At 51.9% G+C, this 26,248-nt stretch overlaps 4 protein-coding genes across 7 annotated transcripts; 3 read left to right on the top strand and 1 right to left on the bottom strand.

Moving 5' to 3' along the window:
- Positions 1 to 16,860: 16,860 nt before the first annotated feature.
- Positions 16,861 to 19,355, bottom strand: LOC542449 (40S ribosomal protein S21). Of its 3 annotated transcripts, XM_023300512.2 has the most exons (5): positions 19,225 to 19,355; positions 17,719 to 17,798; positions 17,500 to 17,632; positions 17,083 to 17,167; positions 16,861 to 16,986 (listed from the first exon to the last, which is right to left on the bottom strand). In XM_023300512.2, the coding sequence occupies exons 2-4, from the start codon at positions 17,766 to 17,768 to the stop codon at positions 17,105 to 17,107; spliced, it is 246 nt and encodes an 81-aa protein (XP_023156280.1). In that variant the 5' UTR covers positions 17,769 to 17,798; positions 19,225 to 19,355; the 3' UTR covers positions 16,861 to 16,986; positions 17,083 to 17,104. The 3 variants fall into 3 exon arrangements, with proteins under 3 accessions (XP_023156280.1, XP_020396117.1, NP_001105477.1); XM_020540528.3 differs by having other exon boundaries at positions 16,872 to 17,167; positions 17,552 to 17,632; positions 19,225 to 19,354; NM_001112007.3 differs by having other exon boundaries at positions 16,908 to 17,167; positions 19,225 to 19,290.
- LOC103634741 (rapid alkalinization factor) lies at positions 18,079 to 19,001 on the top strand. The gene is given in 2 exon segments (XM_008657332.3): positions 18,079 to 18,700; positions 18,703 to 19,001. Coding segments are annotated over 2 exon segments (441 nt in total). The 5' UTR covers positions 18,079 to 18,523; the 3' UTR covers positions 18,967 to 19,001.
- A 170-nt stretch (positions 19,356 to 19,525) lies between the features above and the next one.
- LOC100283409 (auxin response factor 75) lies at positions 19,526 to 24,356 on the top strand. Of its 2 annotated transcripts, NM_001156310.2 has the most exons (9): positions 19,528 to 19,709; positions 19,815 to 20,064; positions 20,304 to 20,555; positions 20,649 to 20,764; positions 21,165 to 21,229; positions 21,301 to 21,524; positions 22,067 to 22,217; positions 23,016 to 23,056; positions 23,161 to 23,511. In NM_001156310.2, the coding sequence occupies exons 1-9, from the start codon at positions 19,605 to 19,607 to the stop codon at positions 23,286 to 23,288; spliced, it is 1,332 nt and encodes a 443-aa protein (NP_001149782.1). In that variant the 5' UTR covers positions 19,528 to 19,604; the 3' UTR covers positions 23,289 to 23,511. The 2 variants fall into 2 exon arrangements, with proteins under 2 accessions (XP_008677351.1, NP_001149782.1); XM_008679129.4 differs by lacking the exons at positions 22,067 to 22,217; positions 23,016 to 23,056 and having other exon boundaries at positions 19,526 to 19,709; positions 23,161 to 24,356.
- Positions 24,357 to 24,822: 466 nt separating this feature from the next.
- Positions 24,823 to 25,554, top strand: LOC100283268 (rapid ALkalinization Factor family protein). Its single transcript, NM_001156170.2, has one exon. The coding sequence runs from the start codon at positions 24,922 to 24,924 to the stop codon at positions 25,357 to 25,359; it is 438 nt and encodes a 145-aa protein (NP_001149642.1). The 5' UTR covers positions 24,823 to 24,921; the 3' UTR covers positions 25,360 to 25,554.
- The last annotated feature ends 694 nt before the right edge of the window (positions 25,555 to 26,248 follow it).

Genomic DNA, 26,248 nt, shown 5'->3' with positions numbered 1-26,248 from the left:
ATGTGTTTTCAAGTATATTTCAAACCAAGTCATAGGTGTATTGAAAGGGAATTGGAGTCTTCGGCGAAGACAAAGGCTTCCACTCCACTCCATCAAATTACTTATCCTTCGCCGTCGCTCCGAGCAACTCTCCAACTTTGGTATAATCTTCACTCATATTTTGTTTGCCAAAGGAGGAGAAAGTAGTTATGAAAGAGGGCTTATATTTCACTCAAGCATCCGTTTTTGGCGATTCCTGCCAAAGGGGGAGAAAGTATGCCCAAAGCAAAAGGACCGCACCACCACCAATTTTCAAAATTTGAGTTAAGAAAAAGTCTTGAAATGATGAATTTTACAATTGATATCTTATTGTATTCAAAAGGGGAGAAAGTAGTATTTTCAAAATTGGTATCTTAAAACCCTTTTGAACACTAAGAGGAGGATTTTATTGAGGGGGAGTTTTGTTTAGTCAAAGAAAAAGCATTTGAAACAGGGGGAGAAAATTTCAAATCTTGAAAATGCTTCTCAAAATCTTATTCATTTACCTTTGACTATTTGCAAAAGAACTTTGAAAAGAATTTACAAAAGAATTTGCAAAAACAAAACATGTGGTGCAAGCGTGGTCCAAAATGTTAAGAATATAAAGAAACAAGCCATGCATATCTTATGAAAATATTTATATTGGCTCAATTCTAAGTAATCTTTGCACTTACATTATGCAAACTAGTTCAATTATGCACTTCTATACTTGCTTTGGTTTTGTTGGCATCAATCACCAAAAACGGGGAGATTGAAAGGGAATTAGGCTTACACCTTTTTCCTAATTGATTTTGGTGGTTGAATTGCCCAACACAAATAATTGGACTAACTAGTTTGCTCTAGTCTATAAGATTTACAGGTGCCAAAGGTTCACAATAAGCCAATAAAAAGACCAAAAAAGGGTTCAAACAAAAAAAGCAAAAGACATCCCAAAAGGCACCCTGGTCTGGCGCACCGGACTGTCCGGTGTGCCACCGGACAGTGTCTGGTGCACAACCGGACAGTGTCCGGTGCACCAGGGGACTCGAAGCTGAACTCGCTACCTTCGGGAAAATCAGAGGGCGCTCCGCTATAATTCACCGGACTGTCCAGTGAAGCACCGGACAGTGTCCGGTGTCACACCGGACTGTCCGGTGTGACAGCGGAGCAACGGCTACTTCGCGCGCAATGGTCGACTGCAACCACATTTAATGCGCTACAGTGCGCGCCAGAGTCAGAGCACGCGCAGTTGGCGCACCGGACAGTCTACAGGTCCTGTCTGGTGCACCACCGGACAGCCCAGAGGCCCCACAAGTCAGAGCTCCAACGGTCGAACCCCAACGGCTGGCTGACGTGGCTGGCGCACCGGACAGTGTCCGGTGGCGCACCAGACTGTCCGGTGCGCCATGCGACAGCAGTCTTCCAACGGCCATTTTTGGTGGTTGGGGCTATAAATACCCCAACCACCCCACATTCAATGGAATCCAAGTTTTCCACCTTCAACACATTACAAGAGCTATAGCATTCAATTCTAGACACTCCAAAGAGATCAAATCCTCTCCCAAGTCCGGTTCCACTCCAAATCAAATAGTGACTAGAGAGAGCGACATTTGTGTTCATTTGAGCTCTTGCGCTTGGATCGTTTCTTTTCTTTCTCATTCTTCTTGTGATCAAACTCAATTGTAACCAAGGCAAAAGACACCAATTGTGTGGTGGTCCTTGCAGGAACTTTGTGTTCCGTTTGATTGAGAAGAGAAGCTCACTCGGTCTAAGTGACCGTTTGAGAGAGGGAAAGGGTTGAAAGAGACCCGATCTTTGTGACCACCTCAACGGGGAGTAGGTTTGCAAGAACCGAACCTCGGTAAAACAAATCATCGTGTCTCGCTCTTTATTTGCTCACGATTTGTTTTGTGCCCTCTCTCTTGGATTCGTTTATATTTCTAACGCTAACCCGGCTTGTAGTTGTGCTTAAGTTTATAAATTTCAGATTCGCCCTATTCACCCCCCCTCTAGGCGACTTTCACTTAGCCCGCGACGCTTGAGGGAGAGCCACCTTTAAAAAGGGATCAATCCCCCTGGCGGTAGCCATGCCTTCACACTCCCCTCATGCATCGCACCCTTCCACCTTCCGAGCCCCTGGATGGGGAGCGCCCGCGTTGCCTTCGTCTTGTTGTTGGAGGAGCGCAACCTCACGGAGGTTGGCACCCTTCAGCCATCGCTCGGCTTCAAATATTTTCATCAAGCAGTCCGGCTGCATTCCCTCACCAATGGTCACCCAGGATGGTGACCACCAGTTCGATGGTGGGGAGAAGCAAGCCGGGCTGCGGCCTCTGCCCCGCCCTTAGCTTCAAGGATCTTCATCATCCTTGCTGGGGAGGGGGGCGAGCTGAGCCGGAGCTCTACCTCCCGTATGGGCCGACGGGCCACCTCTTCCTTCGGCATTCAGGGGAGAGGGCACTCACCGACCTAGCGGAGGGGCGGACTTCGACAACGCGGGGCCGGTCGGCCGCAAGCGTCGTCAGCTCCAGCATGCCTGGCTCGCTGGCTCAGCTGGCTCTAGCGCTGCTTCCGGTGCCACCTCCCACCGCTGGGGCGGAGTGTGGCTGTCTGCCTGCCGTACGGGCAGCTGTTGCGCCGTGCGCACCGGGGGACCGTCCAAGACGTCGCACGCCGCTAGGGCGGCGTTCGTGTTCTTGGATTGTCTTGTCCTCACTCTAGCACGACGCCTCCGCGCGGAGGTCGGTGCCTGCCCGTCCGTGAGGACTTGAGTGGGGATCTGCCGGTGTAGGCTGGGGCGGCCGCCATTTCGTTAGCGTAGCGCCGGCGCGCAGGTGGCCGCTGTCGTCGGTGCTGAGGTGGTGGTCGCTAGAGGAGGTTTCTGCGCCGACGAGATTGTCGGCGCCACCTGCGGCCGGACCTCCGGCTCTTTGGCTTTGATAGCTTGTCCTCGCCCCTCGAGTGGGGACGTGGGCGAGGACCTTGCCACAGCAGCATCTGCCCTGAGGTCATCGCTGCTGCTGCTTAGCCGCCCGGAGCGGAGGTCGTTGTCGCTGCTGCTGCAGTAGTCGGCGGTGAGCCACCTAGAGTTTGTCGTCCCGCAGGCCCTCCGATGTGGAGGTTGTTCATACCCGCGGGAGTGGAACCGGAGTTCCGTTTGTAATGGCACCTTGAGTGCCGGTGTGTGTTCATTGTGGCTGTCGGGGCCTGAACATCTGGGAATTTGGGCGTGAAGCCATGTTTCTCCCTCATTTCAAGCGCCGTGACTCGCCTGTCGGCTAGCTGAACCGCTTAACCGAGTGTGAGTTGCCTTGTGTGGAAGGTGACGAGTGAGGTATCCGTATCCCGGAGGCGTAGGAGTCCCCCAGCTCGGTCGGCCTTACCACTCAAGGCTTCTCTTGCTCAGTTACGGAACCCTCGGCTGCTCTGCGATGAGCCGGAGCTGGAGGCAACGGTGTCGGCGTGGACAGAGGCGGAGTCGGCTCGAGAAGAGGCTTCGTCGGCCCGGGGGCACGTGGCTTCCCTGGCCGAGGAGGCGCAGCAGTGGCAGCTGGAGCCTGGCCAGGTCATCCGTGAGCGGGACCAACTTCGGAGTCACGCTGCCGAGGCCGTGAGCCGGGCTGATGTCCTCGGGGGACAGCTGGCTGAGGCTACGGAGCGGCCGGTCGAGATGTCTGCTCGGACCGGGCCCTGGAGGAGACCCTGGCTGCGATGGCCCAAGCGCGGTGCTGACGTCTTCCTTCGAGGTGGAGATCCTTCCGCCCGTGTCGCCGTCCGAGGCCGGGCCAGATTCCGCTGAAGGTGGAAACAACGCCGGGGGTGCTGCTGCTCCCTCTGTCGATGTCTGAACCTGCAGGAACAGTTTGTCTGTAGTGTGCGTATGTTTTTTGTGGCCGCCGAGGCCCAAACATATTATTGTCGTGTTGTAAAGCTGTGTTTCCTTTCCTCCTGTTTTGAGTATTAGGACTTGTTCGTCGGTAGCAGGATCACTTATCCGAGCGAGAGTTACTTATCGCGGAAGGTGATGAGTGAGGTATCCGTATCCCGGAGGCGTAGGAGTCCATCGGCTTGGTCGGCCTTGCCGCTTACGTGTACTCTTACTCATCTGCATGATCATGTTATCGATATAGTCGAGAAGGCATGAAAATCGTTCTGGCAGAAAAGTCTTCGAGCGTTGAGACTTGTTCGGCAGCGGAATCGCTTATCCGAGCGTGAGTTACTTATCGCGGAAGGTGACGAGTGAGGTATCCATATCCCGGAGGCGTAGGAGTCCCTCGGCCCGGTCGGCCTTGCCTCTTACGTGTACTCCGTCGTTTTCAGGACCCCGCTATCGAAGCAGTCGACAAGCGCGAAAGATGTTCTGGCAGAAAGACTTTTTTCGAGGAAAATTTTGACGCAGAGGGGTTCCCCCCTTCTAGCCCCCGAGGGAGGGTCAGGCTTTGCCGAGGCAAGGCTGACCCTTCCTTGACGGTTAGACTCTATTTGTGTATGTAAAGAAAACGAGGCATATGAACGACTCGAAACATCTTAAGGGTAGAAGCGACGTAGCTGTCGGATGTTCCAAGCGTTGTTGTAGACCTCGCCTTGATCGTTGGCCAACTTGTATGTCCCGAGCTTCAAAATCTTTGCGATGATGAACAGCCCTTCCCAGGGGGGGAGTAAGCTTGTGGCGCTCTCGGGCGTCTTGCCGCAGCCGAAGCACCAAGTCCCCCACTTGGAAGTCTCAGGGCCGAACCCCTCGGGCGTGGTAGCGTCGTAGAGACTGCTGATATCGCGCCGAGTGTAGCAAGGCCACGTCCCGAGCCTCTTCCAGCTGGTCCAGCGAGTCTTCTCGGCTGGTCTGGTTGCTTTGGTCGTCGTACGCCTATGTCCTCGGGGAACCGTATTCTAAGTCTGTGGGCAAGAAAGCCTCAGCCCCATAGACTAGAAAGAATGGTGAGAAACCCGTGGCTCGGCTTGGCGTCATCCTCAGACTCCAGATCACCGAGGGTAGTTCCTTCATCCACCGCTTGCCGAACTTGTTGAGGTCGTTGTAGATCCTTGGTTTAAGTCCCTGCAGAATCATGCCGTTGGCAAGCTCCACCTGCCCATTTGTCATGGGGTGAGCCACGGCGGCCCAGTCCACTCGGATGTGGTGGTCCTCGCAGAAGTCGAGGAACTTCTTGCCAGTGAACTGGGTGCCATTGTCAGTGATGATGGAGTTCGGGACCCCGAAGCGATGGATGATGTTGGTGAAGAACGCCACCGCCTGCTCGGACCTGATGCTGGTTAGGGGTCGGACCTCGATCCACTTGGAGAATTTGTCGATGGCGACCAGCAGGTGCGAGAAGCCCCCGGGTGCCTTCTGCAAGGGACCGACGAGGTCCAGACCCCACACAGCAAACGGCCAAGTGATGGGTATTGTCTGCAGGGCCTAAGCGGGCAGGTGCGTCTGTCTCGCGTAGAATTGACACCCCTGGCAGGAGCGTACAATCCTAGTGGCGTCGGCCACCGCGGTTGGTCAGTAGAAGCCTTGTCGGAAGGCGTTCCCAACGAGGGCTCGAGGTGCTGCATGGTGACCGCAAGCCCCCGAGTGTATCTCTTGCAATAGCTCCTTCCCTTCGGCGATGGATATGCATCGTTGGAGAATGCCTGAGGGGTTGCGGTGGTAGAGCTCCTTTTCATCACCCAGTAAGACGAATGACTTGGCGCGCCGCACTAGCCGCCGAGCTTCGGCTTTGTCGAGGGGGAGCTGTCCTCGGTGGAGATATTGCAGGTACGGGGTCTGCCAGTTCCGATTAGGCGTGACCCCATTCCACTCTCCCTCGACGCGCAGTGCCTCACCCTCGGCGGCCGAGGATGCCTCGGGCTGGGCCGAGGCCTCGTCGGGTTGGGCCGAGGCCTCCTCGGGATGGGCCGAGGCCTCCTCGGGCTCGGGCGTGTCGTCGGTCTTGAGGGTTGATGTATGTCTCTGGAGAAGACGTCCGGGGGGACCGTCGTCTGCCCCGAGGCTATTTTAGCCAGCTCATCCGCAGTCTCGTTGTAGCGTCGAGCTACGTGGTTGAGCTCGAGCCGGTAGAACTTGTCTTCCAGGCGCCGAACCTCGTCGCAGTAGGCCTCCATCTTCCTGTCGCGGCAGTGGGAGTTCTTCATGACTTGATCAATGACAAGCTGCGAGTCGCCACGAGCGTCGAGGCGCCGAACCCCTAGATCGATGGCGATGTGCAACCCGTTAACCAGAGCTTCGTACTCGGCCACGTTGTTTGATGCCGAGAAATGGAGGCGCAGCACGTAGCGGAGGTGCTTCCCGAGGGGTGAGATGAAGAGCAGGCCCGCGCCGGCTCCTGTTTTCATCAGCGACCCATCGAAGTACATGGTCCAGAGTTCCGGTTGAACCGGAGCTATTGGTAGCTGGGTGTCGACCCATTCAGCCACGAAGTTCGCCAAGACTTGGGACTTGATGGCCTTCCGAGGAGCGAACGAGATTGTCTCGCCCATGATCTCCACCGCCCACTTTGCTATCCTACCCGAGGCCTCTCGGCACTGGATGATCTCCCCCAGAGGGAAGGATGACACCACAGTCACCGGATGAGACTCGAAGTAGTGTCACAACTTTCTTCGCGTCAGGATTACTGCGTATAGCAACTTCTGAATTTGCGGGTAGCGGATCTTGGTCTTGGATAACACTTCGATGATGAAGTAGACCGGCCTCTGGACGAGCAGTGCATGCCCTTCTTCTCGTCTCTCGACTATGATCGCGGCGCTGACCACCGGAGTGGTCGCGGCTACGTAGATTAAGAGGGCTTCTCCTGCAGCGGGGGGCACCAAGATGGGCGCACTTGTAAGGAGTGCCTTTAAGTTTTCGAGAGCTTCCTCGGCCTCGGGGTCCAAGAGAAGCGCTCGGTCTTCCTTAAGAGGCGATACAAGGGTAGGCCTCTTTCGCCAATGCGTGAGATGAAACGGCTCAGAGCCGCAAGGCATCCCATGACCCTTTGTACTCCTTTCAAGTCTTTGATAGGCCCCATGTTGGTGATGGCCGCGATTTTCTCCGGGTTGGCCTTGATGCCCCGCTCGGAGACGATGAACCCCAGGAGCATGCCACGGGGGACTCCGAAGACACACTTCTCGGGATTGAGCTTCACGCCCTTCGCCCTCAGACACTTGAATGTCGTTTCAAGGTCAGAGAGAAGGTCGGAGGCTTTCTTCATCTTGACTACGATGTCATCGACGTAAGCCTCGACCGTTCGGCCGATGTGCTCTCCGAACACGTGGTTCATGCACCTTTGGTATGTCGCACCTACATTCCTCAAACCAAATAGCATAGTAGTATAGCAGTACATGCCAAAAGGTGTGATGAAAGAAGTCGCGAGCTGGTCGGACTCTTTCATCTTGATTTGGTGATACCCTGAGTAGGCGTCGAGGAATGACAGGGTTTCACACCCAGCAGTGGAATCCACGATTTGATCGATGCGAGGCAGAGGGTAGGGAACCTTCGGGCATGCTTTGTTTAGACCAGTGTAGTCTACACACATCCTCCACTTCCCACCTTTCTTTTTCACAAGCACAGGGTTGGCTAACCATTCAGGATGGAATACCTCTTTGATGAACCCTGCAGCCATCAGCTTGTGGATCACCTCGCCTATGGCTCTGCGCTTTTCTTCATCGAAACGGCGCAGAGGCTGCTTCACGGGTCGGGCACCGGCTCGGATATCCAGCGAGTGCTCGGCGACATCCCTCGGTATGCCGGACATGTCCGAAGGACTCCACGCAAACACCTCGGCATTTGCGCGGAGAAAGTCGACGAGCACTGCTTCCTATTTGGGGTCGAGCTCGGAGCCGATCCGGACTTGCTTGTAGGCGTCGTTGCTGGGGTCGAGAGGGACGGACTTAACCGCCTCTGCTGGCTCGAAGTTGCCGGCGTGGCGCTTTGCATCTGGCACCTCCTTGGGGAGGCACTCCAGGTCGGCGATGAGGGCCTCGGATTCGGCGAGGGCCTCAGCGTACTCTACGCACTCCACGTCGCATTCGTACGCGTGTCGGTACGTGGATCCGACGGTGATGACCCCGTTGGGGCCCGGCATCTTGAGCTTGAGGTAGGTGTAGTTGGGGACGACCATGAACTTGGCGTAGCACGGTCTCCCCAGCACTGTGTGGTAGGTTCCTCGGAACCCGACCACCTCGAACGTGAGGGTTTCTCTGCGGAAGTTGGAGGGAGTTCCGAAACAGACGGGCAGATCGAGTTGTCCAAGGGGCTGGACGCGCTTCCCGGGGATGATCCCGTGAAAGGGCGCTGCACCGGCCCGAATCGTGGACAGATCGATCTCTAAGAGCGCGAGGGTCTCGGTGTAGATGATGTTTAGGCTGCTGCCTCCGTCCATGAGGACCTTGGTGAGCCTGGTGTTGCCGATGACAGGGTCGACGACGAGCGGGTATTTCCCTGGGCTTGGCACGCAGTCGGGGTGGTCGCCTTGGTCGAAGGTGATGGGCTTGTCGGACTAGTCGAGATAGACTGGCGCCGCCACCTTTACCGAGCAGACCTCCCGGCGCTCCTGCTTGCGGTGCCGAGCCGAGGCGTTCGCCACTTGCCCACCGTAGATCATGAAACAGCCGCGGACCTCGGGGAACTCCTCTGCCTTGTCGCCCTCCTTCTTGTCGTTGTCTTGGCCTTTGCCACCTTCCGCCGGGGGCCCGGTCTTATGGAAGTAGCGCCGAAGCATGACGCATTCCTCGAGGGTGTGCTTGACGGGACCCTGGTGGTAGGGGCACGACTCCTTGAGCATCTTGTCGAACAGGTTGGCCCCTCCGGGAGGCTTCCGAAGGTTCCTGTGCTCGGCGGCAGCGGCAAGATCTGCGTCGGCGGCGTCGCGTTTCGCTTGCGACTTTTTCTTGCCTTTCTTCTTCGTGCCGCGCTAGGCGGACGCCTCGGGGACGTCTTCCTGCTGGCGTTCATGAGGCTGCTTGTCCTTCCAGAAGATGGCCTCGACCGCCTCCTGACCAGAGGCGAACTTGGTGGCGATGTCCATCAACTCGCTCGCCCTGGTGGGAGTCTTGCGACCCAGTTTGCTCACCAGGTCGCGGCAAGTGGTGCCGACGAGGAACGCGCCGATGACATCCGAGTCGGTGATGTTGGGAAGCTTGATGCGCTGCTTCGAAAATCGTCGGATATACTCCCGTAGGGATTCCCCTGGCTGCTGGCAGCAGCTTTGGAGATCCCAGGAGTTCACAGGGCGCACGTATGTGCCCTAGAAGTTTCCAGCGAAGGCTTTTACCAAATCGTCCCAGTTGGAGATCTGCGCAGGAGGCAGATGCTCCAGCCAGGCTCGGGCGGCGTCGGAGAGGAACAGGGGGAGGTTGCGGATGATGAGGTTGTCATCGTCCGTTCCACCTAGCTGGCAGGCCAACCGGTAGTCTGCAAGCCACAGTTCCGGCCTTGTTTCCCCTGAGTACTTGGTGATGGTAGTCGGGGCTCGGAACCGGGTCGGGAACGGCGCCCGTCGTATGGCCCGGCTGAAGGCTTGCGCACCAGGTGGTTTGGGCGAGGGGCTCTGATCCTCCCCACTGTCGTAGCGTCCCCCACGCCCGGGTGGTAGCCTCAGCACACCTTTTCGTCGAGGCGGGCTCGACGGTCGTTGCGGCGGTGCTCGTTGCCGAGGCGACCTGGGGCTGCAGGTGTCGCGTCCCGCATGCGCCCGGTGTGGACCGAGGCTTCCCGCATGAATCGGGAAGTCGCGGTGCGATGCTCCGGGGGGCACCCCTGCCTTCAGGAGGCAGAGCTCTCGGCCCGCCGGACCGCGGCATCCTCCAGGAGATTCTTGAGTTCTCCCTGGATACGCCGCCCCTCGGTGGTGGATGGCTCCGGCATCGCTCGGAGTAGAATTGCCGCTGCAGCCAGGTTCTGGCCGACCCCACTGGAAGCCGGTGGCAGCCTTGACCTGACATCGTCAGTGATTCGGTGTTGGACGTCCTAGGCCTGATGACACGCTTCTCCGGCTAGTGCTCGGCCTGCCCACTCCTGCTTGATGTTTTGCCGGAGCTGCACAAGTTGTCCTGCTTCCTCGTCGAGCTTGGCCTGCATCTCACGGATTTGCTCAAGCTATGTGTCCTGACCCCCTGCAGGGACTGGGACCACAGCTAGCTCCCGTAGGATGTCAACGCGAGGCGCAGGCCCAGGGGGATCATCGTCCTCCGGCATACCAAGGTGGTTGCCTTCGTCGTGACCCCCTAGATCGATGTGGAAACATTCGCGACTTGGGCCACAACCCTCGTTGTCAAGGCTGTGGCCATCATCGGAGCAATCGGAGAGGCAGTAGTCACATGCGGCCATGAAGTCTCGCATGGCACTAGGATTACCGAGCTCGGAGAAATCCCAACCAGAGTCGGGCTCGTCGTCTTCCTCGGAACCCGGGGGCCCGTAGGTCGAGACGCCCACCAGTCGGTCCCAGGTTGACCACATATGGTACCCCGGAAGGTTAGGATATGCCTTTACGAAAGCGCTCACCGAAGTGGGATCGCTTGGTGGATCGAAGCTGAATCTAAAAGGCACAGGGTGGAAAACGGACGGTACCTCTCGATCGATGGACGGTGACGAGGTCGCGTCGGGGACGGACCGCACCGTTATCTCAGGTACGAGGCTAACGCCCAGCAAGCCCTCCGCGAGAGTGCTGGCGTCATCTATCCGCTTGGGGTTGGCGTGTTGCGGGGAAACGGCGCTCGTCGTCGTCCCAGGTGCGAGGGCAACGCCCGACATGTCCCCCGCTGGGGTGCCAACATCGTCGACTCGCTCGACAGCCGACGAGATGTCGCCTACCGCCTGGCCACGGTTGCCCCGCCTCCTCCTGCAGCGAGGAAGGCGGCGGGACAAACCCGGATGCTGCTCTCCCGCCACGGGGGGAAGACGTCGTCGAGTTCGCCGCCTGCGGGCGAGACGATGGCCGTCGTTGTCGCTGTCGCGCTGCGGGGGAAGGAGTACCATGTCGTAGCTGTCGTCGAGGGACATGAACTCGAGACTCCCGAAACGGAGCAGCGTCCCGGGCTGAAGAGGTTGCTGAAAACTACCCATCTAGAACTCAACAGGAAGCTGTTCGTCAACACGCAGTAGACCCCTACCTGGCGCGCCAACTGTCGGTGTTTCGACCCTGGGGGGTCCCTGGACTGACGAGTAAAATTATCGCTGCGTGCCTCAGTCCAGATGGGTTGGTGCGAGATGGAACACAAAAGGGGGGAAGAAACCGCGGCTCGTGTTATCCTGCACCCAAGGGGGGTGCGCTTGCAGTAGGGGTTACAAGCGTTCGCGAGGGAGAGAGTGTGTGTGAGCCGGTTCGTCGGCCCGTCCTCCCGCGCGACCACCCTCTCGTATGAGGGCCCTGGCCCTTCCTTTTATAGATGCAAGAAGAGGGTCCAGGTGTACAATGGGGGTGTAGCAATATGCTAACGTGTCCGGCAGAGAGGAGCCAGAGCCCTATGTACATGCCATCGTGGCTGTCGGAGAGCTGCTAGAGTCCTGTGTACGTGGTGTCGTGGCCGTCGGAGGAGCGTTTGAGCCCTGTAGAAGCACAGTTGTCGAGGCTGCTAGGACCTTGCTGACGTCTCCTTGCTTCCGTAGGGGGCTGAGAACCACCGTCGTCATGGACGCACGCGGGGAGCCATCATTACTTGTTACCGGGGCGAGCCTGGATGGGACGCCGGTCTTGTTCCCCCGTAGCCTGAGCTAGCTAGGGGTAGGGTAATGATGTACCCCCTGCGGCGTGGTCGGTCCGAGCCCAAGGTCGAGCGAGGCGGAGACTCCTCCTGAGGCCGAGGCTGGGGTCGTGCGAGGACGTGATTCCTCCCGAGGTCAAGGTTGAGGCCGGGCCCTAGGGTCGGGCGAGGCGGAGACCACCTTCTGAGGCCGAGGCGGGGGTCGAGCCCTGGGGTCGGGCGAGGCGGAGCTTCCTGTTGCGCCTAAGGCTGGACTCAGCTGCTGTCAGCCTCACCCTGGTGGGTGGCACAGCAGTCGGAGAGGGGCGAGCGGCGTTGTTTTTCTGTCAGGTCAGTCAGCGGGAGGGCGAAGTGACTGCGGTCACTTCGACCTTGCCGACTGAGGCGCGCGTGTCAGGATAAGATGCCAGGCGATCCTTGCATTGAATGCGCCTGCGATACGATCGGTTGGTGAGGCGATTTGGCCAAGGTCGTTTCACTATGAAGCCTGCCCGAGCTGGGCTTCGGGCGAGTCAAGGGTGCGCCCGTTGCTTGAGGAGGCCCTCGAGCGAGGCGTGAATTCGCCTGGGACTACTGTTCTCGCCCGAGGCTGGGCTCGGACGAGGCGAGATCGCGTCCCTTGAGTAGACGAAGCCTTGACCTGAATTGCGTCCATCAGTCTCTGCAGTTTGTGCTGATGGTGATTACCAGCCGAGTTTAGGAGTGTTGGGGGTACCCCTAATTATGGTACCCGACACATATGGTTGTTAATGTTATATAGCATATAATGTGGTCATGTTTTTCTTGTCGGAGATGAGGATACATTGGGGACCCAATACCAGAATGGGATGAGTATGTGTATAGGGATGGGGATGGATACAGCTTCATGGGATGGGGATTGTGTCCAAACCTTATGGAGAATTCTTAATTGACATCTCTAGTACCATGTAGTACTAATCCTACTCTAACTTAGCATCTATTGTGGGCCTTTAAATTTTTTTTATTAATTGTTGAACTATTATATAGGCCAAGCCCTATTAATATAATAATATCATCAAATTTCAAAGGTGCACAATGTATGCTCCTAGTTCTTGACTTATTTGATATACCATTGTTTAGATGAAGACTATTAAGTTAAATATTCATCTAAGGTATGCATATTCACGATGGACAGTTTTGTGTAAGTTTTATTTGATTCCTTAACTAGTATTAGACTACCTAAAGCATCCCTCTGTTTAGACTACCTAAAGCATCCCCGGTGTGCACAGTTGTTGCAGGATTTATACTGGTTCGGGCATAATGTCCCTACTTCCAATCATCGACGGCTTGCGCTACCTGTAACCATTGATGATCAAAGCTCGTAGTAGGAGTTATAAGCGAACGAGAGAGGGAGAAGAGGCTCTAAAGTCTCTTATTCGTGGTGGAGGTTGTTACAGAATGGAGTCCTAGCTAAGTCTTGGCTTGTCGGTGTTGCTCCGGCCTCCACATTCTCCTCCTGTTCGTCGGTCCTTCTGGGCGTCGTCTCGTCTGGGATCCATCCTTGCGTCTGTCGTATGTCCGAGGGAAAAGAAACCCCTCCAACATAGGGGCCAACCCCTCCCTTTTATAGGTCGGGAGAGGGGTCGACCAGCGTGGCTTCCTCAGGAAGGAGCCATTAAGCAAGGGTAAAACCAAACGTTCTATCTAGGGTAAAGCCACGCGTGCTCGTGGGCCCCGGGGTCATTTGGTTGTCTCATATTCTTTATGGAGAACTGATCGGGAGGTGTGGGTCCCAAGCGCCATCATTCGAACTATGCTGACCCCTCACCTTCATAGCTTGAGGAACGACGTGGAACGTCGTGTTGCGTCCTGCCAGTGACCTTCGCACTTAGGCCTAGTCTCGATAGATCATGAGTGCGTCGCTGGGCGAGGGATGCGCGGGCCATAAATGCGCCACAGTCCGAGGGGCTTGTAGGCCATGAGTGCTTTGCGGCCCGATTGGTTCGTAGGTCATGAGTGTGAGGCGGACCGACACTTTCGTTGTGGCTCGGCGCCAGGTGGAGTTAATGCGGTCGATCACTTATTGAAGACCTAATAGAACATTAAAAATGAAAGGGAAATGATCTTTACCATTTTCTCTCATTTGTTTTTGATGATTGATGATCATCACAACCTAATGGACTAAAAATTTGCATAGTTGATTAATTCTCAGATGCATAAGTCCAATAATCTCAATTCTAAGTCGACTGTCCGGAATATCGTAGGAGAATTTTTTTGGCGAATTCACCAGTGTGCGGACCGTCCGAGCTCTTCTAGCGGACCGTCCACAACACCTCAGTGAGTCTCGGACAGGAACTATGCAAAACTCACATTTCTACTACAAACTGTATGAAGGGGAGAAGAACACCGTTCGGGACCAAGCTCAGATTGTCCGGCCTCAGGCGCGGACCATCCACCCGTTGGAAATCAGAAAAACCCAAAGGTGTCAAGTTCGGTAAATAGGAATTATAGCGTCCTCGCGGGCCGTCCGGGGTGCACGACCGGACCATCTGCGACTGCTTTATCTGACATCTGACAACGTATTTAATGCACTTATAGCCGTTAATATAGCTATTACTGTTGACTGTTGCGATTTCAGTCGTTGATGTGGAGGAGCGGACTGTTCGGGCCAGGAGCGTGGACCGTCCGCGGTTGGCAGAAAGTGGGTAACGGCTAGGAAGTGGTTGGTGGCTATAAATACAATCCGAACCACCTCCATTCTCTTCTTCCAAGCATCCCATTCATTCTCATTCAATAAAAGAGCAAGAACTTCATCCCAAGACACATTCAAAGCTTCCAATCTCCTCCAAGTGACGTAATTGTGACTAGTGATGATTAGTGATTAGTGCTTTGGAAAATCTAAAGAGAGTGTGATCTTGTGATTTTCTTGTTGCTCTTATTGCTTGGTTTTCTTAATTGTGCTTTCTTCATCTCCTTGTAAACTCTCAAGTGACTTGTAAAACTAGTAAAAGACACCTAATTGTGTGGTGATGCTTATGGGGTCTAAGTGACCATCGAGATTAAGAAGAAGAACTCAAGCAGTATAAGTGACCGTTTGAGAGAGGGAAAGGGTTGAAAGAGACCCGGTCTATGTGGCCTCCTCAACGGGGAGTAGGTTCTTTAGAACCGAACCTCGGGAAACAAGTCGCGTGTGTCTTTGTGCAAACCTTGTATTGTGATTTGATTTTTTCCTCTCCTCTCCCTCCAAAGTTCTCTTGCTTGATATCTATTTGAGTTATCTCACAAAGTTATCTGCATTGATTAAGCAACTCATAGCAAGAAGAACTCTCTTCCGCACTCCGATTTCATTAACACTCATTCTAACTCTAACCCCGGGCAAAGTTCATGTTCAAAGTTTATAATTTCTAGGTTTCGCCTATCCACCCCACTCTAGGCGACTTTCAAAAAAGTTCGAGACACAAGATGGAACCAAATAAAACGTGAAGATCACAAAGTAACAAAGAGAAGAAGGGTTTCAGTAGGCGTTGAACTGCTATATGGAGCAATGGACCATACGATTCAAGCTAACCCTAGCTGGCAGATAAAAGGAGCGTCAAACTACAAATAGCAAGGGTGTTCAGATCATATGGTCTCACTATGCACACCTAGTGGTGCGTCAAACTGAGATTTAAACTCACAATGGAGATGGTGCTCGACCACACAATTACACTATTTACATTCAGAGGAGCGTCAAACTGATCCTACAAGGGAATGTTAGACTAGTGGAAATGAAGTTTGGGGGTCACTAGAAAGGTTCCTGGGAAGAGAAATGGTCATTAGACTGGTCCAATGGTAGACATCGGACTATACACCAGTACACCACACAGGCATGCCTCAAAATCAACAACGGCTAGTGCTGAAATAGTGGCCATTAAGAGTCATCGGAATCTAACACATTAGTCTGACGACCATGTGTCAGATGGTGTGATGATGTGCATGGAGGCTTTTATAGAAACCACTTGTGCATAGGGAAGACCGAGGCTATCCACGAAGTTATCGCGACAAAAGTTTAGCACTCGTGTGGGTATTCTTGCGATGGACTCCAACAATGACTTGAATGAAGCTTGTGTGCTTGTCGTAAAAATACAGAACCCATCCATGATAATATCGTCTTTTAGCTTATATGTTTATGTTATGTACGCTAGTTAATAAATTTAAAATTTAAATTATATAACTTATTGTGGTAGAGATAACATAATTTATTTAAACTATAATTGTATATAATAAAGTTATTTGTTGCATAATTTTTAACATAGAACTAGGTTGTCTCTAGTATATCGTGCATAACTACATATATCATGCAAAACACTGTTTTATAATGTAGACTGCACTATCAACACAGTAGAATTTAAAATAATAGAGAGGGTGAGAGAAAGGATGGGTAATCTGCAAAACGTTTTATAATGTAGACTCACTATCAACATAGCTTATATATTTAGAGCATTTGCAACAATGCTTAAAACCGATAACTCATTGAAATATAAGGCTCTATGTAGAAAAAAAGCTACTCCAAAAGTATAGAACATCTTTTCAAATGCCTCGAATACAATACATCGTAGTGAGATGCCTTATATAATCTAGATTTTAGACTTTATTATTGTAGAAGAATATTTTGTTATATTCTAAATCCTACAAAATATATTTATTTTTAAATTATAGGACATTTTTTAGCTCAAGCGCAGGTTGGACATAGTCATTACGATCCATAGACTATAAGGGCTTGTTCAGTTATTGATATTACATGTGTATTGGAGTGTATTGGGTGGGATTGGGATGTATTTTGACTTGTTATGGATTTAAACCGGCTCAATACCACCCAATACATGTGGATTATCACCAAAACGAACAAGCCCTAAGTTGGACATAGTCATCATGATCCATAGACCATAAGTTGGTGTGTGTATTCTCTGCTCTCAGCTTCCTCCCACAGCAGGAGTCTAGCATTTTTGTTTTTATGCCTTCCAAGAAGCAACCGCAACCATTAATTGCGCCACCAAATGATGGGTGCAGAAACAATGTGCTGTTGATTTAGCCACCAAATCAATGTTGCTTATTTAAATCAAAGTGCATGCTTAGTCAAAATGCATCCTCACGATCCTATAAAACTGCATAGTCCATCCATCGCCGCGAGGACGTCCGTCGTGCTCGGGGACAAAGACTCGTTCTCCCAATCCCACACGAAAAGGACATGACTGGGTGCACAGTTGATGTAAATAGTAAATACTAAGCGACCAAATATGTGAGAAGAATAGGTTGACAAAATGATATTCATCGTGCCACAGATTGCTGCGACCCAAGCATGGCCAGACAAACTAAAACCTGGTCATCCAACAAACGAACAGCCAAACATCAGAATCACTCCCCCCCCCCCAGCTAAAGCATTAGCTAGAGCAGTATCCCTCAAGAGTCCATTACCGGTGGAACTACGTGCAAAGACCTACTGCTTGATCTCAGCCTTCTTCTTCTGCCACAGCCTGTCCAACGAACTGTCAGCATCACCCTAGGCACAACAAAAAACACGAAATCAGAACCATAACCAAGCAGAAGAATCCATGACACAGCAGAAGCAACATGTAACAATTCACTTGACAAACAGTAATAATGACATATAAACCATAGCAAGAAAATGTGTTAGTTAACAGTGGATGGTGGTCAACCTAGCGACACATAAAGATCATAACTTTGGATTTGCTGAAAGTCAATTTAGCCACACATAAAAATTCTTTCCAAATCCATTCAGTCATTCACTGTGTCAGGTGCCAACATGTGAACTCAATAAACACGGAATTGCAGTAGAAAGTTGCATGTAGGCATCACATCCTGGACTATCACCTGAGCACGGACAAACCCAGAGAGAGCAAACGTGGTGAAGTGACCATCGTACAGGCCATTCGCATCCAAGTGGCCAATGTTGATCTGGACAGAGGCATGATCCTTGGCAGTGATGATCCTATTCGTGGCCGAGCTGCAAGAACAGAAACTCAATATTAACACAACATAATTAACCATGCAGAGGGCAAAGGTTTAAACAAGAAAGTACAGCAAACGTACCACTTCCTGGGGACGTAGAGGTCCACCGTCTTACCCTCCTCGTTCTGCATGATGATGGTTGGGGACTACCGCAGCAGCAACTGAACAGCATAGAAGGGAAGGATAAATCAGACACATGGGTAGCAAATATTGAAAAAGAAATAACAGCACCATGTACTTGCTATATCTAGGACGAAACAAACAGAGATGTTCATGACCATGTAAAAAAATGTCCGCTGCTTGCCCCGGATGTTCTAAAGCAAATGTTTTTTCATGAGCTTTTGGAGAGCTGTTTCTGTGTGGCACTGATTTGTGCATAAAAGGATGCAGCTATTTAGTCATACGATTGAACTGTTAGTGGTGATAGCTTGATTTGTTGAAGCTGGGTGCTGAGTCCCACAGGCCATAGCAATCCCAGGCGCTTCTATTTATTTATTTATTTATTACTTGGTAGCATGGTTAGAAATCAGATTTTCTAGCAGGTCAAACTGCAGCAAGAATCGCGCGCGGGAGCAGGAGCCTGCTAGATGTTCGTGCCTCGGCACGAGACCACGCGTTCTCGATGCCCAGCGTTGCTGGAGCAAGGTCAGCGTTGGTGGCATGACGTGGCACCGCCGTTCGCCCGGACACGATGCCAGCGCCCAGCACCAAACAGAACACTCCCTCCAGGCCTCCAGCTTAAAAGCGCCCCACCACCGCTCAAGGCGCTTACTCAACTCAAATCCGGTAGATTCTTGGTGTTGCATTGCAACATTCTAAACCACGCTGCCAGCTCCACCGTGCCGGCCGCCACCTCGTTCGTGTGTCTCAAAGCCCCGCGTCCACCATGGCTTCGGCACGGCACACGCTGCTCCTCGCGGCCGCGATGTCGGCGCTCGCCGTCTCCAGCGGAGACACGGCGTCGGAGCTGATGATCTCGATCATCCACGCGCGCGTGGCGGCGGAGTGGGCGTGGCCGGGGGCCGGGGCCGCGGCTTCTTCCGACGACTCGTGCTGGGGCTCGCCTCGCCGGAGGAGTGCCCCGTCTATTACGGCGTGGACGCCGAAGGCGGCGCCGCGCCGTGTGGCCGGATGCGCCTGCTACTGTACTACGACGTGGACACCGCGGCCAGCCTGCTGCCCACGGCGCAGTACATCAGCTACAGCGCGCTGATGCCGGACTCGGTGCCGTGCTCCGTGCCGGGGGCGTCCTACTACAACTGCCAGCCGGGCGCCAAAGCCAACCCCTATACGCGCGGCTGCTCGGCCATCAACCAGTGCCGCGAGTAGCTGACTTTGCTCTCTTCTTCTTCTTCTTCTTCTTCTTCCCCTCAGATCTCGTAAAATGCAATTCCACAGTAGGTAGAGCTAAAACTACAGCTTACTCGCAAACCGCCACGAAACATGGTAAAGTCTACGGCTTACTTATGCTAATTCGCAAACCAACAAGGGGAGATGCACAGGCATACGCGCAAGCACGAAGAGGTACAGGAGTAACAAGCATAGGCAAAGATCGGCGATGGCCCGAGAAGGAGAGAGCACACGGACCTTGATCTCTCGAAGGTGAGCACGGAAGACCGAAGACAACTGCGGCGGCGGCGGCGGCGGCTCGATGGTTCGAGTACGGGACACCTGCTGCCATTTATATGAGAAGCGCGGGTCGTAAACCCTAGCATTCGGTTCTGGGTCCACTCACAGCGTCACGTTCCATTCCTCGCGTGTTGGGCCGTATCGCTGTGCGCCTTTCTTCAGACCAATTAGTCCATCAGTAATGGGCCAAGCCCAACACGATAAAACGGCCCGCACAGTCTACCGGTTCTCGTTCCGTTTCCCTCCTCTCTCCGAAGTCCCAACCGAACCTAAACCAAAAGCAGGCGAGAGTCTAGACCGCAGCGGAAGGGGAGCAGGCGGCGGCCCCGATTGCGGTAATGGAGCTGTCGATGAGTGGCAGCTCCCTGCGAACGTTCGGCCGGTGCGTGACCTTCCTCGCGCGCGTTGCCTCCGAGCTCGTGCTCCAGGCGCACCCCGCCAAGGTTCGCAGCCCCTCTCCTGGCCTCCCGACCGCCGTGTGGGGACTGGGGGTCCCCAACCCACCCACCTAGATTTCTTACGAGTTCTCTTCTCTGACGTTTCATCAGCTGGAGATGCACACGCTTAACAGCTCGCGGTCGGCGTACGCTTCGATCTCCCTAGCGCGCGACTTCTTCGACCAGTATCACCTCGACGCCGCGGCTTCGGCACCGTCTTCCACGCCGCTGCAGTGCAGCGTCCTCCTCAAGTCCCTGCTCGCCGTCCTCCGCACGCCGCACGCCGCGCTCGACCGACTCGCCGTATCCCTCCCAGAACCCGACGCACCCAAGCTCCAGATCACCCTCCACTGCCTCAATGGTGCGCATAAACGCTACCCTGCCCCTTGCTATCCCCATCTAGCTTCTAAGGTTTTCACTAAGAAATTTTTGCGATAGTGAAACATTTCCCCAATCTTGTGAATTTCGTGCTTTTGGCGCGCTGTTCTCTGCAAGCCAGCCATTTTTCTAGAGCTTGTTTACGGTTTTGGCGGGCTCTTCTTCCACTAGTAGCTCTAATTTCTCCGGTTCTCCCAATTCTTTTTGCGTTGCGTTGTTAAGGTGTGAGGAAGACGTACTGGATCGTGTGCAGCGCAGAGCCCGAGGTGCAGTCGCTGTCGCTAGACCGGGGACGGTTCCCGAGCCGCCTAGCCATTCGGCCGCGGGAGCTGGCGCGGCTGTTGTCCAACTTCCAGTCCTCGCTGCAGGAGCTCACAATCATCGCTACAGATCCTGCTTCAGGGTTACCTGATGCTAGCGGTGACGTCGGGGGCAAGGCTGTTGAGCTCCGGAGCTACAATGACCCGACAAAAGGTACTTCTCTTCTGTTGTTTCTGGGTTGGTTGTGGACGTTGTGTTCACGCTAGTGATTGGGCTGTGAAACTGTGGTGTTTTGGTGGGTCGCAGATGACTGTGACACTAGACTGCACACACAACTGTGGATCGACCCTGCCGAGGAGTTCGTGGAGTTTGTTCATGCTGGTGATCCGGTGGATGTCACCTTTGGGGTAAAAGAACTGAAGGTGATAAATTCTCTATCCCTTACTCTTGTGGTGGGAAACAGATTGTAATATGATATGCCTTGAAGTGGATAATAACTTTGTAGGAGCAGCAAGGAATTGGATAATAACATTTGCAGCTCCCTACTATCGTGAATACAAGAAACATGTTTGCAAGTTAAAACACCTTTTCAGAGTATTTCCACAACTATTATCTCTCTTGGATAGAAGTTTGTTAGTTATTATTATCTCACAGTTGCTACAAGGATCTTACTTCATGAGTTCATGATAACTGGTATGCTTAGAAGTTCATATATTCAGTAGTAGATTTATTTGAGACATTTGATGCCGATGATTTTTTTTCTCATCCTGAAATACTAATGGAGTCTTTGCATCTCCCTCTCTTTTTCCTCTTCCATACTAGGCTTTTTTAACATTTTGTGAAGGATGTGAGGTTGACATCCTCCTATTCTTTGAGAAGACTGGCGAGTAAGTTGTCGTGCTTATGGGATTTTGTTATCTTTTTGGATTGTTCTACATGAGCTTTCATTGAATTGCAGACCTGTTCTTTTGGTCCCGAGATTCGGATTGGATGATGGAGCAGCTTCTGATTTTGAAGCTACTCTAGTTCTGGCTACTATGACTGTATCACAATTATCTGACAGCGATGATGCCCAACAACCAGCTACATCAGCACAAAACGCGGGAGAACCAGGGGCTGCTGCACCAACACTAGTTCCTGAAAATGTCTCGAACCATACTAAAATATGGTCGGAGCTTTCAGGTGTGTATCTTTCTTGTGAAATGTTTTTTTCAAGTAACCATTGGTATGGTTGCACTACATGCCTTCGTATGTCCAACTGGACTGGACGTCATTGTGGTCTGATGGGAACCAGGGAGGACCAAAAGGCCTGTGCATAACATAATGGACATTTTTGGCAATTGGCATTGTTAGTATCAGACCACAATGAATGGACGGTTATATGCCTTAGTGTAATCACTAAGGCCTTGTTCGGTTGCCCAGGGATTGAAGGGGATTAAACATTCTGTTTAAATTTGACTAGGAAGGAATTTAATCCCCTCTAATTCCCTCCTAAGGCCATATTCGGTTCAGTCTGGATCGAAGGGGATTGAGAGGATTAAATCCCCTTCTATTCAATTTTGACTAGGAAGGGATTTAGTCCCCTCCAAACCCCTTTGATCCAGACGTAACCGAACAAGCCCTTAATTGGTGACTGAAAAACTGCTTTCATATCTGAAGCCTAGCGTTGGCTTTGTTGCAATACCACCAAGTTAGTTAAATGTAAGCAAAGCATTCTTAAACAGGTAGTACTCCCAAAAGCATTGAAGCTAACAGAGAAAATCATGCCCAGAAGAAGAGAAACGCAAGCACTAATATGCTGAACGACATGTCAATGCTGCCCAATGTTACAAATGCTCCAAGCAAGCCACCAGTTGCAGATAATGCAAACAATATGTATCCTATAAGTCATTTTCATTTCACTTAATTCTTGCTAATTTATATTCAGTGTTGTGATTTGTTGTTGCCTCAATTACTAATTCACAATGTCAAAACCGCTATGTTTCGTTTCAATCCTCTAATAGCTAATCAACATATGTTGTAAGGTAAACCTAACAACACCTTGATAGCTCATCTGCAGCGTTAACAAGAACTGTCTCTCTCTTTTTTCTGTGCCGTAAGGAATTTAAAAACTTTTTACATTCTTTATCAGGGATTTTCAGCATCCCCAACATGGGACATTTCTGCCCTGTGTTTGAAAGATTTAGACATACAAAGCCTAATAGTCTTTGTGTGCCTACCTATCTTCTGTCTTCCTTGGAGTAAATGTTTCTATACTGATTAGCCAGTTGAAGTTGGCTTGCAGAAAACAAAATATTGCAAACATTTTGTATAGTGCCGAGATTATACGTTAGGGTCAAACATACAATCATGCTAGTTGTTATAGTTGCACTAAGTAACCTAGTTGAAGATATGTCGATATACAGTATCTGAGTCTGATGAACTTTTCTTGCCCAATATGTTGACTCCATAAGAAACTTGCATTAACTATGTGGGGGGTAAAGTCATGTCTTACTGACAAAAGTGATCTAGTGTAACTGACATTCTGAATCGGTAGGCTGATTCAATGAAGTCATTGGTCATGCATCTGTTTGGTGTTGATGGACTTTCCATTTGTTTGTAATTATAAGTTGGTGGCTATAAGATGCTGGAGTGAAGTTATTTTTGTGCTTCCTTAATTAGTTTGCACCACAGAATGCAGCCTTTGCAAATGGATCACATGGAAGAACGTCCTGGTTAATTATCAAACAAAATCATCCATTACATTATTGTCATTAGTTACTGATACGTCTCTACATTGACTAATGTTTAGCTAACTTGCTTTTTTATGACGTTGCAGAAGGTATCAGTGGTATTCCTCGATCACAACACCACCCGAGCAACTGGGTCGGTGCTGATGATAACGACGATGACAATGAAGACGACGAGGAGCTTTTAGTCCAGACAACACCCTACTATATGGACTGAGGATAAATGCTGATTCTAAAATATGTAGGTGCATTTCAGCGTAGTGTACTATACGAACGAATTAGGAACTAGCTGAAGGCTTTACGTGTACTCTTGTAGTCTTATTTCTAGTAGGGCTGGAGTTGGTGACTTTGACTGACGCAGTAAGAACTCTCTTAACTTAGGTCATGTTTGAATGCGTTAGAGCTAATAGTTAACTGCTAACTAGTTGAAGATGTCTAAATAGTCTATCTAATAGTTCAACTATTAGCTATTTTTAATAAATTACTTAATAGTTAGTTAGCTAATTTCGCTATCATTTTTTTAGTCAACTAACTAACTATTAGTTCTAATACATTCAAATACCTCCTTAGTATCTAGTGTGACTTTCATTTCTTTTCATAATGTAGAGAAACATTAAAGTTGATCTGTTCCAATTCGCATAGATGTTAAAAGAAAACCGTGTGTTTATATATGATTCATTCACTTTTTTTCTACGTTCCCGGTGTATTTTGGGCGTGCAAAAAGAACCTCCTTGTTCATGTGTTGAGTTGCATCTCTCAATGCGTGCGTGGCTGCGTGCCCATCATCGCACTCCCACGCATGGGGTGGGGGTAGCCGGCAGGGTATGGATCTTTTTTTATTGCAGGTTGCTACAGTTTTAATCTGACTGTGTGGCTATGATTTTTATAGTATTTTGTCTCTACGTAATATAGCGGCTGCCGCCAGCCAAGCAGCCGGTGTTCCTGCAGCAGCGTGACTGAACAATGTGGTTCTTTCACTTTATCTGGCCTTGGAAGACGGTGAAAAGAAACCGAGATCTGGCATGGAAACTGCTTCCTTTAATAATAGAGGTTTTGCGTCTTCCGAGCACCCTGCACCGGCGGTCATGCTGGTTCAGGCGTGCAGCTCGCCTGGCTATCATTGGAATCTGTTGTCCCGCTGCTAGTCCGATGTGAATTACTGTATGTTAGTCTTTCATTTGCGTTCATGAACTCATCTAGCCATGTCATGACTTACAACTGATCAGGGTGTTTTAAATTTTCCGCTGCTTGCCCTGGATGTTCTAAAGCAAATGTTTTTTCAAGAGCTTTTGGAGAGCTGTTTCTTCTGTGTGGCACTGATTTGTGCATAAAAAGGATGCAGCTATTTCGTCATACGATTGAACTGTTAGTGGTGATAGCTTGATTTGTTGAAGCTGGGTGCTGAGTCCCACAGGCCATAGCAATCCCAGGCGCTTCTGGATTTATTTATTTATTTATTTATTACTTGGTAGCGTGGTTAGAAATCAGATTTCTAGCAGGTCAAACTGCAGCAAGAATCGCGCGCGGGAGCAGGAGCCTGCTAGATGTTCGTGCCTCGGCACGAGACCACGCGTTCTCGATGCCCAGCGTTGCTCGAGCAAGGTCAGCGTTGGTGGCATGACGTGGCACCGCCGTTCGCCCGGACACGATGCCATTGCCAGCGCCCAGCAGCAAACAGAACACTCCCTCCAGGCCTCCAGCTTAAAAGCGCCCCACCACCGCTCAAGGCGCTTACTCGACTCAAATCCGGTAGATTCTTGGTGTTGCATTGCAACATTCTAAACCACGCTGCCAGCTCCACCGTGCCGGCCGCCAACCTCGTTCGTACGTCTCAAAGCCCCGCGTCCACCATGGCTTCGGCACGGCACGCGCTGCTCCTCGCGGCCGCGATGTCGGCGCTCGCCGTCTCCAGCGGAGCCACGGCGTCGGAGCTGATGGTCTCGACCATCCACGCGCGCGTGGCGGCGGAGTGGGCGTGGCCGGGGGCCGGGGCCGGGGCTTCTTCCGACGACTCGTGCTGGGGCTCGCCGGAGGAGTGCCCCGTCTATTACGGCGTGGACGCCGAAGGCGGCGCCGCGACGAGGGGCCGGATGCGGCTGCAACTGTACTACGACGTGGACACCGCGGCCAGCCTGCTGCCCACGGCGCAGTACATCAGCTACAGCGCGCTGATGCCGGACTCGGTGCCGTGCTCCGTGCCGGGGGCGTCCTACTACAACTGCCAGCCGGGCGCCGAAGCCAACCCCTATACGCGCGGCTGCTCGGCCATCAACCAGTGCCGCGAGTAGCTAGCTGACTTTGCTCTCTTCTTCTTCTTCCTCTCTCTCTCTCTGATTTTTTTTTCTTTCTCGTTCCCGTGGCGTGGCACTTTCGGCCGTGGTTTCTTGCTGGCTTGCTGTGTGCTCCTGTCGACCTGCGCGTGTTGCGTTCTCGTCTGGTCATCGCCTGGAGGGCGATGGTTATTAGGTGCTTTTACGGTTTTACCATCCTGATATTCTTGATAAGCAGATCAAAGAAAACGATTACAGGAAGTTCTGGATTGGTTGCCGACCCAGCACGCCTGGTGTTGAGCACCGTTTGTGCCTTTGTGGCATTGGTACGACCAGATGGTGTGGCTCTCTCGTAGCCCGACCTGCGGATGGTCTGCCTTTAGTCGCGGACAATTTGGCCAGCGAACGGTCCGTCTTTAGACGCGTCTGATTAAATCAGGCGGATTAACTTGTATCTCTATATATGTTTATTCTTCAAAACTTATAAGAGTTGTTGAAGTACGTCTAAAAATAGGTCCAGCTTCCTATATTTTTGAAAGGTACCGATTGAAACACCAACACCGAACCAAATCAAAATATCTTCTATTACTTTATTGTGTGCCCTAAGAGTAGATAGTAACATAGGCTTCTTCATCTCGATCTTTACCTATATTCGAATCTACGTCGTCTGGAGGCATCTTGGATAGCCTACCGATCCCAAGATAAACCCTACAATCTCTCGTCCCTGACGGGTCCCTCTCGGGAGTTAGGTCTAGGTGCTGTTGGCGAACGTCGCCACCTCTGCACATGCGTGGATCGACTAGCCACCAGATGCGGACCGTCCGACTCGACGCAGAGAAGAACTCGCTCCTACTAGGTCAAACATCGTCTCGTTCCAGGCCGTGGTCCGTCCGCACCTCCGCCGGAA

Source organism: Zea mays, chromosome 1 (assembly GCF_902167145.1).
Source record: "Zea mays cultivar B73 chromosome 1, Zm-B73-REFERENCE-NAM-5.0, whole genome shotgun sequence".
NCBI classification, from domain to species: domain Eukaryota; kingdom Viridiplantae; phylum Streptophyta; class Magnoliopsida; order Poales; family Poaceae; genus Zea; species Zea mays.
The sequence above is the reverse complement of the archived record's forward strand: the minus strand, read 5'-3'. Positions and strand labels throughout refer to the sequence as shown.

Coding starts and splice junctions, on each gene's coding strand:
- LOC100283268 (NM_001156170.2), top strand. CDS start 24,922: ATGGCTTCGGCACGGCACGCGCTGCTCCTCGCGGCCGCGATGTCGGCG.
- LOC542449 (XM_023300512.2), bottom strand. CDS start 17,768: ATGCAGAACGAGGAGGGTAAGACGGTGGACCTCTACGTCCCCAGGAAG. Junction 17,633..17,718: donor CTCTACGTCCCCAGGAAGTG/GTACGTTTGCTG, acceptor CTGTTCTTGCAG/CTCGGCCACGAATAGGATCA. Junction 17,168..17,499: donor CTGGGTTTGTCCGTGCTCAG/GTGATAGTCCAG, acceptor TGTTGTGCCTAG/GGTGATGCTGACAGTTCGTT.
- LOC100283409 (NM_001156310.2), top strand. CDS start 19,605: ATGGAGCTGTCGATGAGTGGCAGCTCCCTGCGAACGTTCGGCCGGTGC. Junction 19,710..19,814: donor TCCAGGCGCACCCCGCCAAG/GTTCGCAGCCCC, acceptor ACGTTTCATCAG/CTGGAGATGCACACGCTTAA. Junction 23,057..23,160: donor TCACATGGAAGAACGTCCTG/GTTAATTATCAA, acceptor ATGACGTTGCAG/AAGGTATCAGTGGTATTCCT.